Below are 14,462 nucleotides of genomic sequence, written 5' to 3' on the forward strand. Positions count from 1 at the left end.
GGAACGGATCAAGACTCATCCGCAATCTCCGTTAATAGAGCACATTTAGATAGCAGCCAGAGTTCGATATCATGTAAGAGACAGACGGAGAGAGACGTGTCCGGGGAAATGAATGGAGAGAGATAGCGAGGCGTGATGAAGGCCTTTTGTTTAGAATGAAAATATATGAGGCTGGAAACGCTCACTCTGTGGTCCACTGAAGATTTATGCAGCCAAGTGTGAATATGCTTTAGTTTCCCCTCAATCGCTCATGACAGTGACACAGTTAACCCTGAAACTAATCAGCCACAGAGCCAATGGTGTGTGTGTGTGTGTGTGTGTGTGTGTGTGTGTGTGTGTGTGTGTGTGTGTGTGTGTGTGTGTGTGTGTGTGTGTGTGTGTGTGTGTGTGTGTGTGTGTGTGTGTGTGTGTGTGTGTGTGTGTGTGTCATACGTTTATCTTAACGTTTGTAGCCATTTTCAGCCGATATTGGTCATCTATATGAGACATGTGAGCGCCCCCTCTTGTCTGTGTGTGTGCAGGTATGGACTGCACAGCTGGTTGTAAGCTACAACAGTGTGTTTGAAAACCCTGTTTGACAGAAAAGAGTCTTGGATCCTTCACTCAGACCTTGCCTTGAATAGAAAAGGTTTAATTTGTCTCATAATGAACTGTATTTGTCGTTGTGTATGTGAGTGTCCGTCTCTCAAACATACTGTGTGTGTGTGTGTGCGCACACAAGCAAACGTGTGTGTGTGTGTGTGCGCACACAAGCAAACGTGTGTGTGCGCACACAAGCAAACGTGTGTGTGCGCACACAAGCAAACTTGTGTGTGCACACACAAGCAAACGTGTGTGTGTGTGCACACAAGCAAACGTGTGTGTGCACACAAGCAAACTTGTGTGTGCACACACAAGCAAACGTGTGTGTGTGTGCACACAAGCAAACGTGTGTGTGTGTGCACACAAGCAAACGTGTGTGTGCACACAAGCAAACGTGTGTGTGTGTGCACACAAGCAAACGTGTGTGTGTGTGCACACAAGCAAACGTGTGTGTGTGTGCGCACACAAGCAAACGTGTGTGTGTGTGCGCACACAAGCAAACGTGTGTGTGCACACAAGCAAACGTGTGTGTGTGTGCACACAAGCAAACGTGTGTGTGTGTGCACACAAGCAAACGTGTGTGTGCACACAAGCAAACGTGTGTGTGTGCACACAAGCAAACGTGTGTGTGCACACAAGCAAACGTGTGTGTGTGTGCACACAAGCAAACGTGTGTGTGTGTGCACACAAGCAAACGTGTGTGTGTGCACACAAGCAAACGTGTGTGTGTGTGCACACAAGCAAACGTGTGTGTGTGCGCACACAAGCAAACGTGTGTGTGTGTGCGCACACAAGCAAACGTGTGTGTGTGTGCGCACACAAGCAAACGTGTGTGTGTGTGCACACAAGCAAACGTGTGTGTGTGTGCACACAAGCAAACGTGTGTGTGTGCACACAAGCAAACGTGTGTGTGTGTGTGTGCACACAAGCAAACGTGTGTGTGTGTGTGCACACAAGCAAACGTGTGTGTGTGTGTGCACACAAGCAAACGTGTGTGTGTGTGTGCACACAAGCAAACGTGTGTGTGTGTGTGCACACAAGCAAACGTGTGTGTGTGTGTGTGCACACAAGCAAACGTGTGTGTGTGTGTGTGCACACAAGCAAACGTGTGTGTGTGTGTGTGCACACAAGCAAACGTGTGTGTGTGTGTGCACACAAGCAAACGTGTGTGTGTGTGTGTGTGCACACAAGCAAACGTGTGTGTGTGTGTGTGCACACAAGCAAACGTGTGTGTGTGTGTGTGCACACAAGCAAACGTGTGTGTGTGTGTGTGTGCACACAAGCAAACGTGTGTGTGTGTGTGTGTGCACACAAGCAAACGTGTGTGTGTGTGTGTGTGCACACAAGCAAACGTGTGTGTGTGTGTGTGCACACAAGCAAACGTGTGTGTGTGTGTGTGCACACAAGCAAACGTGTGTGTGTGTGTGTGTGCACACAAGCAAACGTGTGTGTGTGTGTGTGTGCACACAAGCAAACGTGTGTGTGTGTGTGTGTGTGCACACAAGCAAACGTGTGTGTGTGTGTGTGTGTGCACACAAGCAAACGTGTGTGTGTGTGTGTGTGCACACAAGCAAACGTGTGTGTGTGTGTGTGTGCACACAAGCAAACGTGTGTGTGTGTGTGCACACAAGCAAACGTGTGTGTGTGTGTGTACACACAAGCAAACGTGTGTGTGTGTACACACAAGCAAACCTGTGTGTGTACACACAAGCAAACCTGTGTGTGTGTGTGTGTACACACAAGCAAACCTGTGTGTGTGTGTGTGTGTGTGTGTACACACAAGCAAACCTGTGTGTGTGTATGTGTTGGATCAATAAGCCGTTATGAGGCAGCCAGTATATCCCTCAAGTCGATCTCGAGCTGTAATCACATTTCGGAGCTTCGTCCCGGCTTTTTGGAAAATGACCGGCCCTTTTCCTGGAAGGATAGCCTTAACATGCCGTAACCACGGTCAAAGGTCATCTAATTGAGAACTGTAGTTCACCGGTTAATGGTTATTGGCCATCTGCTGGCTAGTTTATTTGCTAGTTGTTGGCATTCGGTAAATACAATTGGCAGTTGATAAAGAAACCCAGAGGCGAATGGAGGAATCCGGTAGTGCGTTTGTTTTGTTGTGTACAGTCAAACAGTCGGGGTCAATATCACTTACAGTTTTAAATGTCAGCCGAAATTTGCAATCGCTGTGTCTCATCAGTGTCACGGAAGAGATTTTGTAGAGGTTCTTGGAAGACATTAGCCCTGGTAATCATTCATAATAGCCTTTTCTTTCCTTTGAGGATTGGATAAGGCAATATGAAATAATTCATCTTTTTAGAATTTAAGACTCTAGGTTTGTATTTTAAACCCTTTTGTTGTGTGTTAACATGTTGTACAGCCCACAATTCATCACTTGCTACTCATCAAATGTCACATGATGGATAGAGGACACAGAGTAATGCTATTAACAAAGAAGCAAGCCTATGTGCCGTGGCACTTTCAAGGTTTTCAGCCTCAGAATTTGACTGTCTAGCCTGAAGATTATATTGCGTTTGTCTGGGCCTGTTATTTTGCATACGTGTGTGTGTTTAGTGAGATAACATTTTGAAGCATGCAGGAAAGACAAAAAGCCTGGTGGAAGAGCCCTGTGATCTGACTAAAGCCGCATGGAGGAAACCCAAAGTCAGATTTGAACACTCAAAGCCTTTGATCTTGCTTTTTCCTCTCCCTCTGGAGACGTGCAAGGTCAAAACGTACAAAAACAGAGAATTAGTCAAGTTATGAAAACATAAACGAGAGCATTTTGTATCTTTTTAAATGGAAAAAAAAGAAGTCACCCAAAAATCAGCTGTTTTAAAGTATTTTTAATTTTGGATTATGTTCACTTATTATAATCACAGATGAATGGCTAAACGTGTCAAACGGAGATGGTTAACGTAGGCCTACAGTCAGAGCGTGGTTTGTTACAGCTGTCTTAAACATCATTGGTAAAACTGAGGTATTGATTTCAGTCTCTGGATAAAAAAAGAGCATGGACATTTTGGGTCTTATGTTCAACAATCACACACAGAGAGGAATTCTTTATCGAAGGAGGCAGGGATACCAATTTCTCCACTGACTGTAGCCTCAATGGAGCACAAAGCGATGCAGACATGAGAAATGTTTTGCTTTGTGTCGAGCGAGCGGCACTGCCAAGGCAACAGACGTCTCTCTTTGGTCAGCTATCCGTATTTATGGTATTAATGCTATCTCAATCTGAGAGTGGCTCCTTTTATCTGGATCGTGCCTCATGTGGACGTTTTGCCGCTGGGACTAGTGCCGACTTTTATCTTTTAATGTATTTCTTTGTGCAGACAAGCATGCGGACCACAAATCATGGGTTGCTGTCCTTGTTGATTTTTATGGACTATTGAACGACCTCACCATTCTGTTATTCTTAATCCTCTTCGTCCCTGATGGGGAATGCAAGCTTTGCCTCGCCCCATGTCCGGTCCATGTCCGGTCCACGTCTGGGCCGACCTCGATTCCTCTTTTCTGATGGAGTCCAAACTAGTAAGATAGTTTGTTACACAGAACCGTCATTAGACACTGTTTGGAGAAGGGGAGGCCCTTTCAGAAAGATACTTGGTAGGTGATCGGATGGTGCGTCTGGAGTGGCAATAATGCACATCACTTGGGTTTTGGAGGCACCGATGTTCAAGCCTAATGTTGTCTCGCCAGTGCAATTCATTTTTGTGAGGAATGACTCGTATTGCATGTTTGTGTGTGCAGTTAAGATCCCGACACGGAGGACCTACATTGACCCAGAGACCTGCGATGACCTGCTGCAGGCCGTGCATGCCTTTGCCAAAGAGCTGGACAACTCGAGCATCAAGATAGAGAGAATTGTGCACACAGGTACGTGATTGTACTGTACAGTACGGTAACAACGCATGATCAAATCTCTGATGTTGCTCTTTTTAAAGGGGTACTTCGACATTCAGCATTCAAAGCAGCAAAAGATGAGATATCCTGAGTTTCTTGATTGGGTCAAGCTCCTAATACACTCCGCTTAATGTTTCCCAGAAGGCAACTTTCGTTAGACCCTCCCTGCGTAGCGAATTCCCATGTCTTTCAAACTCCACATCCCAAGGTTACAAAGCTGAAGTTTCAAGCCCAATCCAGTTTTTTTTCTGACTTTAGAAAGAGAGACACAGAAGCCATTCCACTAGTTTTCACTGGCTGAGTAGTACTCCTTGTGACGAGTAAAATGATCTAGTTTAAACTTGGTGTGTACAATTTCTACTCTGCCCCTTTGAATTCACAGCAGGATATTAAGCACTGCATTGGGTATAGAAAGATACAATAAATATGAGTGCATGGCACAGCAGAAATTGTGCATTTCCCTTTTTCTTCACCAGAAGCAAAACCATTTATATTGTAAAATATGGAAAGACGAGGCAAATGAAGCAAGCGGAGTAGAGAACCATCAACAGCTGCAGTTGCACTTTACCTCAACCTGCCTTGAGACAAATTGGAAAAACCAGTTCAATCAGTCGGGCAACTTACTGCTCTGCCAGAATCCAGCTCCACTGTTTGCCTCGGCCGTACTTGATGTCCCATCAATCAATCATCAATAGAGGGATCATGTCCTCTGTTTGTCCGTTTCCCCCCTACAGGCGACTTTGGGGAGGTGTGTCGCGGCTGCCTGAAGCTCCCCAGTAAGAGAGAGCTGCCGGTGGCCATTAAGACATTACGGGCCGGCTGCTCTGACAAACAGCGGCGCTCCTTTCTCAGCGAGGCCGGCATCCTGGGGCAGTTCGACCACGCCAACATCATCCGGCTGGAGGGCGTCATCACCACCGGTAAGGAGGATGGGGAGGGAGATCAAGCAGAACGCGAAAGGCAGCTTGGTGAGGAAGGCGAGCGGGTGAAGATGAAAAAGAAGCACAGAAGGGGGAAAAATCCCAGGTATCCAAGGATCAAAGGAGGAATGGAATAGTTTGACCACTTCCAGTATCATAAAGGGGGTTCATCACCTCCATTACCGAGGAGGCAGGGGTGGGGAAAGGGAAGTGAGGCTGTAGGGAAGCAGAACAGGAATTGGAGTTTGACCATTTCAGCATCACACATGCTCAGGGGGTTACCACTTCTGGTAACTATGGAGAGAGATGAGAAAGGGAAAAAAAACAGGAATAGGAGCATGGACAGGAGGAGAGAGGATCGGGATGAACACTGCGATACTCTACTTCAATACCACACGCGTGGGGGGGGGGTCGGGTCAACGCTCACAGCGTAGAGGGCGGGACGGGAGGATGGAAAAGAAGAAAAAGGTTGAATAGTAGAGAGAAGGGTTGCGGGATGGATGCCATACGCCAGCAGCTGAGCGACATCGAGGCTCATTTTCCGCTGACGGATAGCAATTGAGGTCCTAGAGCGAAAACAGGATGGAAGAAGTGGGATGGAGGGGAGGGGGGGGGGGAATGTGAAGGGAGGAAACGGAGGAAAGAGACGTGAGAGGCAGAAGATGAGGTAGAGGTTAATGGGAATGGCAGGTGAAGGGAGAAGCTTTAAAGAGTTTGTGAAGTTTTTGTTACTGCCGCAGTGATTGTGTGTGTGTGTGTGTGTGTGTGTGTGTGTGTGTGTGTGTGTGTGTGTGTGTGTGTGTGTGTGTGTGTGTGTGTGTGTGTGTGTGTGTGTGTGTGTGTGTGTGTGTGTGTGTGTGTGTGTGTGGGTGGCACGGTGCCCGAACGCACTCTGTGCTCAGTAGGATGGCAGCAGATGTGCAGGGTACAGTAATTGGTGCTAGAGACCCAGCGGGGCACTGAGATCCACTCCAATCTCTCCCACCATCACGTGCGCAAACACACACACACACATTGACAACTCACGTGCATGCTACCTCACACACATACAAAGGCAGTCCCGTATGCTCACTTTCTCTTTCATTGACACACACACACTTGCTTGCCTCCTCACTTGGCTTGAAATCCCACATGCATGCACACACACACCCACACACTGTTAGGGTACAAATCACCTGCTTTACATCACTTACCCCCCCCCCCCCCCCCCCCCACCACATTCTCAATCAGCCCTCTCCCATCCCCTCCCCCACACCTCGCCCACCTGCAGGCAGCCTCCTTACTAATCTTCGCATCCTCTCGCCGTAATTCAAGGCCACGTGAAAATATAGGTGCGTCCCATCAACTCATCATTTTTGGGGGGGTCTTTAACACCATAAGACAATTATATGTAATTTGCAATTGTCACTAAAATGTCTTTTGAAAGCTTACTAATGCCCAGTATTCATTATTCAAACTGCTAAATATGTATTAACAAATATGAATAGTGAGTTTGCCATGGTTTACATACGTTTTAATATATAATCTGTATGTATAAAGTTACCAGTGGGTCCAGTTGTCAGATAAACGTACTGGCGTAAAAAGTACAATATTTCCATCTGAAATGCAGCCGAATAGAAGTATAAAGTCACAGAAAATGGAAATACTCAAGTGAAGTACCTTAAAATTGGAGTACAGTAGTAGAGCAAATGTCTCAAGTTACTTTCCACCACTGATTGTATAATAAGGTGATTTGATACCTACCAGGAGTGTTTTCACACGCAACATCTCAGGGTAGGAACTGTTCTTACCTCCTGCCCTCAACCGTCGGTGTGCAGGTCCACCGAGCTGTGAATCCAATCCACTGTGGTTGCTATTTCAGCGCATAGTGATAAAGATCAGGGTCTACCAGGCAGCGTTATCAAGTGTGATTGGCTCTGATGATGTTTGTCCTCTTTTATGGGATATTTTCGCCTCAAGTGGATATTTCAATCTTCTTCGGCTCCTCTGGCAACCTGATTGAGCCGAGATGTAGTTTTGCCGCACGCTGTTCTGAAGCAGGATTTGCTTTTCAATATGTATTCAAATTATGACTTACAAGTGAGTTTGACTTTGTCTGAATTTGTATTTGTAAGAGGAAGCAGAAAGCGCTTATTACCCGCTCCCTGTTTCTGTCACACAATCAATTTTTCCTCCCTCTGCATTTCTGTCAGACATGGTCTGAAACACGACGTGTTTTCGCAGGTAATCACGTAACACAAATTGTATAATCCTTTTTAAAGTAGCTCCTCGTTTGTAGCTAAATGCATCTGTCATTCCCGCCCTGAGCAACCCACCGACACACAGTTAAACCCCCGATTCACTCTCCAACTCGCATTAATTACGTGATTGGCTGCCGTATTGTGGCAGTGTCTCTGTGCCGACTCACAGCTCCCTCGTGTTGTTGGTAACCTTTTCCAAATGGCTTCCTGAAAGCCCAGTGATTCTGGCAAACCGTGAATTGTGGATGTCCCAATGCCAAGTTATCGTTTTTCGTAACGTGCCTGCATAAACTGCCAGGACTGATTGCGTATCACATTTATTTTGTACATATCTAGCTCTTTGTATTCTTAGCGGCTTACATATCCGTGAAGGTTTATTTTACTCTCTCAAGCACCCGTAATCTGCTCCCCCTTTCTCCTCGTTTCCTCTCCACTCCAACTGCTGCAGTCTCATTTTCCTCCTCTGTGCACTTCATAGCACTGCTGGATCCCTGCCATCTGTGCCTGGCCACAGTGTGTACGTATGTATCTGTCGTGCGTGTGTGTGGTGTGTACGAACGCGCACGCCTCGGGCCACATAGGTCTGTGCGCGTGCGTGTGTGTGTGTGTGTGTGTGTGTGTGTGTGTGTGTGTGCGTGCGTGCGTGCGTGCACGGATTGTGTGCGAGTGAGTGTTTGAGGGTCGTTAAACTTGCTGAGACAGCCAGGGCAGCACACAGGTTCTCCTGGCTTCACCACAGTTCACTGGGTGAGGAATGGCTTTGCACAATGCCTGCCGTGCTGCCAACTGGACTAGACTTACTTTATTCCCTCCCTCCCTCTCGGTGTCTCTGTCTCTATTACCTCTCTCTCACTTTCCTTTCCCCCCCCCTTGATTCTTTCCATTTCACCTCAACTTCACGTCTTCATCTGCTCCTCCTGTCCTGCTCTCCTTGTCTTTCTCCAGGGACCACCATGATGATCATCGTGGAGAGCCTGACAAACGGGGCCTTGGATTCCTTCCTGAGGGTAAGTTTTGCGCAATTTGTATGCGTGTTTATGCGTTTATCTTAAACGCACTTATGCAGACGTGTTTGCTCATTGTCGCATAACAAAATGAAGCCCCGCCATTATTCCGTTTCGGAGCCGTTTTACAAACAAGGCATTTTGCTCTAATGATCCTAAATGCACTATTATTACAGTGCAGTCCTGGGGCAGCTGTACTTGCACTTATTACAGTAATAGGGAAATGCACCATAATTAACAGCACAAATGGAGTGTTTCTGCTGTAAGCTTCTGTAAACTGTTATTGTGCCCCTCTGCTCTGTGAACCACTGCGGCGTGGTGTATAATGATATGAATTAATGGCCTATTTGTTTTTTATCCTCCAAATAAAGGGATTTAGCCCAGTGAGCACATCATTGTACTGTAGTAACAGATGTGCCGCCTTTTCGGATCACTGTATCCACACTATATATCCTCTCAACTCTCCTCTCTTCCTCTTTCATTCCTTTTCCATTCACCTCCTCCCTGGTCATCTTTCCCTTCTCCGTCGCCTCTCTTCCTCTCCTTTCGCCTCACAATAACCTCAGAAGCACGAAGGCCAGTTGAGTGTAATGCAGCTGATGGATCTGCTGACTGGTGTGGCATCGGGGATGAAGTACCTCACCGATATGGGCTTCATCCACAAACGGCTGGCCGCACACAAGGTACGGGAGCAGGTGGGAGGAGTGATGCAAACGTCTTTGACAATCACTTTTGGCTGTAGGTTTTTGTTACAGTAATGCGCAAAACTGAAAATGAGACAACACTGTCGAAAATCGTTTTGTCACATTCGGGTTTCACTGTGTGGCATTTCCCTAAAAGAGCCCGTCTGTCGGACCTCCAGATGGCGGTGGTCACGTTGCAGAAACATGAAGGACAACTCAATTTGTTGTCGTAAACAATCAATTGTCCGTGGTGCGATAAGAGCTTTGCCCACACTGAGATCGTTTGCTCTCCTAATGCAACCGATGCTAATGAGTTTGTTCTGCCCCTCTCAGGTGCTGGTTAACTCCAACCTGGGCTGCAAGGTTTCTGGCTTCAGACCTCTTCAGGAGGACAAGATAGAGGCCATCTACACCACACAGGTAAGAACAGAACGGTAACACTTTCTGTCAAGTTCATGTGTAAAGTGCATTATACTTATAATGTGTTATAACCTGCTTATAGCATTGTATGGTCATAGTTATAAGCCCTCATAAATATTCATACTTTATGACAATAATCAACTATTGGTCCCTCACTGACATTGTTTTTGAAGTATCATAGTTTTATAATTCACATAGTTGTAATACATTATTATAACTGTTATAATAATATAATAACAATTATTATAGTATGATTATTAGTAACTCCAAGTGGTCATTGTTTGCGTTAAATAAAGATGAACAACACACAAATGTAGAATTCATTTTCAGTTATAATAGTAATTATAATGCATTATAAAAAGAATACAATGTATTATAACACACTAGGATCCTGAACAGTGTCACTGAGTGACCAGCAATGATAAAGTATTGTGATATTTGACCTAATAAGTCATGATGAAATCTTTTAGTATGTGCTATGGTCGTTGTTATTAAGCATTATGGATATTTATGAGTGCTGATAACTTTGATTATACAGTAAGCAGATTATAAAGCATCATAAGTGTGTCTTAGAAAGTGATACCAAAGAAATCACGGAAGAAACGTTTTAGGTTCAGGTTGTTAGATTCTACTTTCCTAATTAATGACCTTCAGAGTGGCACAAAGCCTGTTGGTCACACATGTACAGCTGATATTTTTAATGAGCCTTGGACCAAATGAGAGTTGGTTCAGCTGAGGTCATATAATTAAGCTCTCAGGAAGAAAAACGTTTTTTTTCGGGTGCTTTATTTCCACGGATGTTTTTGGGTTCCACTTAAGGTGAACCAACTCCTCTAAAGAGTCTTTTGATCTGCTGAAAATATGTTCAAAAGCTGTTCAAAGAGAATATTAAAGCTTCATTTCTACGAACTCTCCACACCCTTTCACGCCACGTCTTACTTCTCTGCTGCAGCACGGAGGGAAGAGCGTGGTGCTGTGGACCGCTCCCGAGGCCATCCAGTACCATCGCTTCTCCTCGGCCTCAGATGTCTGGAGCTTCGGCATCGTCATGTGGGAGGTCATGTCCTATGGAGAGAGACCCTACTGGGATATGGGCAACCAGGACGTAAGTGTGTGTGTGTGTGTGTGTGTGTGTGTGAGAAAAGCTTAGAGATAGGAGGCTGCTTTTCCATTAATCTTCCCATTCATGTCCTTTATATTTCTCCCTCCCTTCCTTTTTTAGAGAATATCTGCACTTTAGCAGTCTCCCTCCCTCTTTCACCTCCCTCTCTCAATGAACTCCGTATTCATGCCCAGCTTGGATGTTATTAAAAGAAAGCCAAAGAGCCACAGTACCTCTGAAAGCTTTTGCCGAGCCTAAGTCCCCCTCTTTAAGTCTGCGTCAGCTCCATGACCAATCCTGTTTTCTCCTAAGGACGCATTGACCCCCTTCTAGTGCCCCCCCCCCCCCGCCTGTCCCAGAGTGCCATCCTGGTGTTAAAAATCCCTCTGAAAAAAAGATTCCTCATTCATGTAAATATGAAGGGTTGGAGAGATCGACCAGTCGACAGGACCCTGCCGCTTGTCACCAGAAACCTATGATTTCCAAGTCGATGTGTGTTGGTGCTCGGTTTTGCTGTCGTCACTCCGACCGCTTTGTCCTTCACAAAAAGGTGTTTTTTATTTGACTTTGTGCAGGAAGTCATGCTTGTAGAGTGCAGTTGAAAGTGTGATGCAAGTCTGCTGAAGAGGCAAGAGAGCAGATTATTCTTTGAGACTATTTTTCTTCTTATTTAAGCCGACAGTACACGGGGCAGTAAAAGGACCATTTTAAGGATAATTATCTTTCATCATGCCAATGCCCTCTCAAGTGACTGGCATCAGAAACTAATGCCTCTTCTTTGTGCAGACAGGTGCATAGTTCAAAAGCAACCGATTATTTGCATGTTTCTTTTTTGAATGTGCCAAATTGATATGCATGAGTTATTCAGCAGGCACAAGATTGGTTTGTTTTGCCTTTTCCCCCCCGCTGGTGCCCTTTCACCAGGCAGGAGAAACTTTCCTCTCAGCCCGGTTCATATTATCAAACTTTCCAATTGAGAGGCCAAAGGTCAAGCTTGTAGAACGCCGGGGATATTAGTCCACTTTAAATTGATACATTATATCATAACGGAATTGTTGGTCGGCCCCGTCCACCTGTGATCCGTCGTGCCCTTTACCTACCGGCTTTGATTAAATGGAAAATGTCAAATGCTGAAAAGGCTTTTATGACTGCTCTTTAGTGAGAGAGGAGCTTAAGGGGCTGAGAGGACGGTGGTGGAGTGGGGCGCCGCGTGGGCGGGCAGAGAGAAGAAAGAGCGTTTTAGGAAATAATGCCCGCTGATGGATGTCATTTCTGTGATTATGCTCCGACTATTTCCTCCTTTCAGGAGATTGTATCTCTTAGAGCGATGCAGGAGGGAGGACGTATCGCACGTCCCTGGATACACTGAGAGGAGGTCTCCTGCGAGGTGTTGCTGCAGTGAATGGGCTTTGAATGGGGACAGCATTAGTTTTGATGGAGGAGTGAGGAAGTCTGGAGGGACGCTTTTCATGCTCTGCTATTTGAAGACTGTGAGGTCTCACGGGGTTGGATTAACAATGCTGACCTGAGATGAATCATTTTGTCTGCCTCGTTGTGTTTAGTAGCTTATCTCTTAGAGTGGGTCCGGGGTAAGAAAATAATCGCTTTTGTGGTCGGTTTGTTTCGTCTCTTTAATTTCTCTTCTGTTTTTTTTGTTTTTTTTCATCCACTGGCAGACAACTGGTATTATAGGAAATTAAAATGTTGGAGTAAAATGTTCCGCTGATAGCAGCCCAGCTGTTGTGATACCCCATCAAATATCCTGTGAAGTGACCTTTCAATCCGCAGACAGTCAGTTTGCCAGCATACCTTTCTTCTCTCTCTCCGATAACAGCTGCACACTCGCTGTACGGCTCTAGTTTTTTCTTTTGTTGTAGGAGTCGCTTTGAGTCGAGACATCGCTGCATATTTGTAGTCTGCTCATATTGTTTAGATTAGCAGTATCTCTCTGTGAAATTCTGTTTATTTTGCAGCTGGTGCTGACTCGCAAGGTGACCTTAAAGGATGCTGCCTCGAAATAAGTTAAATTAACGAAGAGCAAAACAATGCAATGGAACATTGTAGGTGGTGCAGTTAGTGACGGGAGGAAACAAAAGCACCAGCACTTTTCTACTCCTGTTTATCCTGTTCTGTCCAAAGACTTCTATTCTTGGCAACTAAGCCTCTGAAACGGCGAAAAATCAGGTTTTAAATACCGTCCTCAACTTTTTAAAGTAGGACAACACTTTTTACATTCTTATTCACTCTACCAGTCACATACATTCTCTTTGGGAATTTATCCAATTCCAAGTATGATGAGTACTGGATATTCCCAACACTAATTTCAAATTTTCTAACCTGACATAACTATTTGCCTTCGTCTGCATGTCCTGTAGGTGATCAAGGCCATCGAGGACGGCTTCAGGCTGCCGGCTCCGGTTAACTGCCCTCCGCATCTCCATCAGCTGATGCTGGACTGTTGGCAGAAGGAGAGGACAGAGAGGCCCAGCTTCAGCCAGATCCACTCGGCCCTCAGCAAGAGCATTCGCTCCCCCGACGGCATCGGCTCCTCCACGTTGGCACGCAGGTACGGCCCGGTAGTGCATCGGCTCAGTGAATGGATGGCTGTGCGCGGTCATTTCAAGAGATTTCCTATCAACGTGCAACCAAACCCCCGTTTCTTCTTCTCCAGAACCCTGAGTTCATCCATTACTCTAGCAGAGAGGCCTCTGCCCTCCTTCCCGTCCTTTAACTCGGTGGGAGAGTGGCTGGACGCGGTGGACATGGGCCGGTACAAGGACAACTTCACCGCTGCAGGATACTGCTACTTGGAGTCTGTGGCACGAATGACTGTACAGTAAGTGGCTTTACGTGTCTGTGTAGCAGTGACCTTTCATTTCCTGTTTTAGAGAAACTCTAACTTTAGATGGACTAGTATTACCAGTAGACCTCGAGTAGAAATCTGTATTTTACTCTAATTTACTGACATTTTCCCCCGGACGTGATGTCAAGGCTCTGCGTAACATCTGCTTATATTAAAGATATTAAACAAGATCATTGATTGGTTGTGTCAGTACACAATGACATCACTGTTGGGTGAGGTCATGGGGGTAACAGAGGATATCACTGTTGTTCACAGAAAATGTCTTGGTCTTGACTGCAACACCACCAATTGTATACCTGTGCTGGGCTGTCTTACCAGCCAATGACATATAGTCCAATCCGTTTATCTTCCTTCCTTCTTTTTGCTCCACAGAGATGTATTGAGTCTTGGCATCACCTCCCTTGAGCACCAGAAGTTGATACTGGCTGCCATCCAGACCCTCAGAGCCCAGGTGATCCAAATGCACGGCCGCGGTGTGCAGGTCTAACAAGCAGTCGACATGCCTACTCTGCCACTGCTGCTGCAGACCCACTCATGTGCACAGACGGATGACGGGGGGGAGAGAAAGAGAGAGAGAGAGACCTATTCCAAACTGAAGGAAAGATGAGCAGATCTTCCAGCTCAACTGCGCTCTATCTACTCCTCCTTCCCACGCTTCCTCATGCCTTCCTTGATTCCTTACTTCCTTTTTTTCTATGAATCCCCTCAGAGACGAGCGGCGTTACTGTCGCGTTTGAGGGATAGCAGA

General features: G+C 45.9%; 1 protein-coding gene across 5 annotated transcripts in view; it reads left to right on the plus strand.

Moving 5' to 3' along the window:
- The window catches only part of epha10 (EPH receptor A10), a 140,261-nt gene extending 126,060 nt beyond the window's left edge, over nucleotides 1-14,201 (plus strand). For 3 of the 5 annotated variants that reach the window (XM_076105724.1, XM_076105725.1, XM_076105726.1), the window contains 9 exons: nucleotides 4,330-4,455; nucleotides 5,217-5,402; nucleotides 8,588-8,649; nucleotides 9,213-9,329; nucleotides 9,663-9,749; nucleotides 10,702-10,854; nucleotides 13,227-13,417; nucleotides 13,523-13,687; nucleotides 14,087-14,201. In XM_076105724.1, the coding sequence (XP_075961839.1) occupies nucleotides 4,330-4,455; nucleotides 5,217-5,402; nucleotides 8,588-8,649; nucleotides 9,213-9,329; nucleotides 9,663-9,749; nucleotides 10,702-10,854; nucleotides 13,227-13,417; nucleotides 13,523-13,687; nucleotides 14,087-14,201 (1,202 nt within the window). Of the gene's footprint in view, nucleotides 1-4,329; nucleotides 4,456-5,216; nucleotides 5,403-8,587; nucleotides 8,650-9,212; nucleotides 9,330-9,662; nucleotides 9,750-10,701; nucleotides 10,855-13,226; nucleotides 13,439-13,522; nucleotides 13,688-14,086 lie in introns of all 5 variants that reach the window. The other 2 variants (XM_076105728.1, XM_076105727.1) reach the window with 2 other exon arrangements.
- Nucleotides 14,202-14,462: the final 261 nt, after the last annotated feature.

Source organism: Anarhichas minor, unplaced genomic scaffold, assembly GCF_050575085.1.
Source record: "Anarhichas minor isolate MPS153535 unplaced genomic scaffold, ASM5057508v1 ptg000033l, whole genome shotgun sequence".
Classification (NCBI taxonomy): Eukaryota; Metazoa; Chordata; class Actinopteri; order Perciformes; family Anarhichadidae; genus Anarhichas; species Anarhichas minor.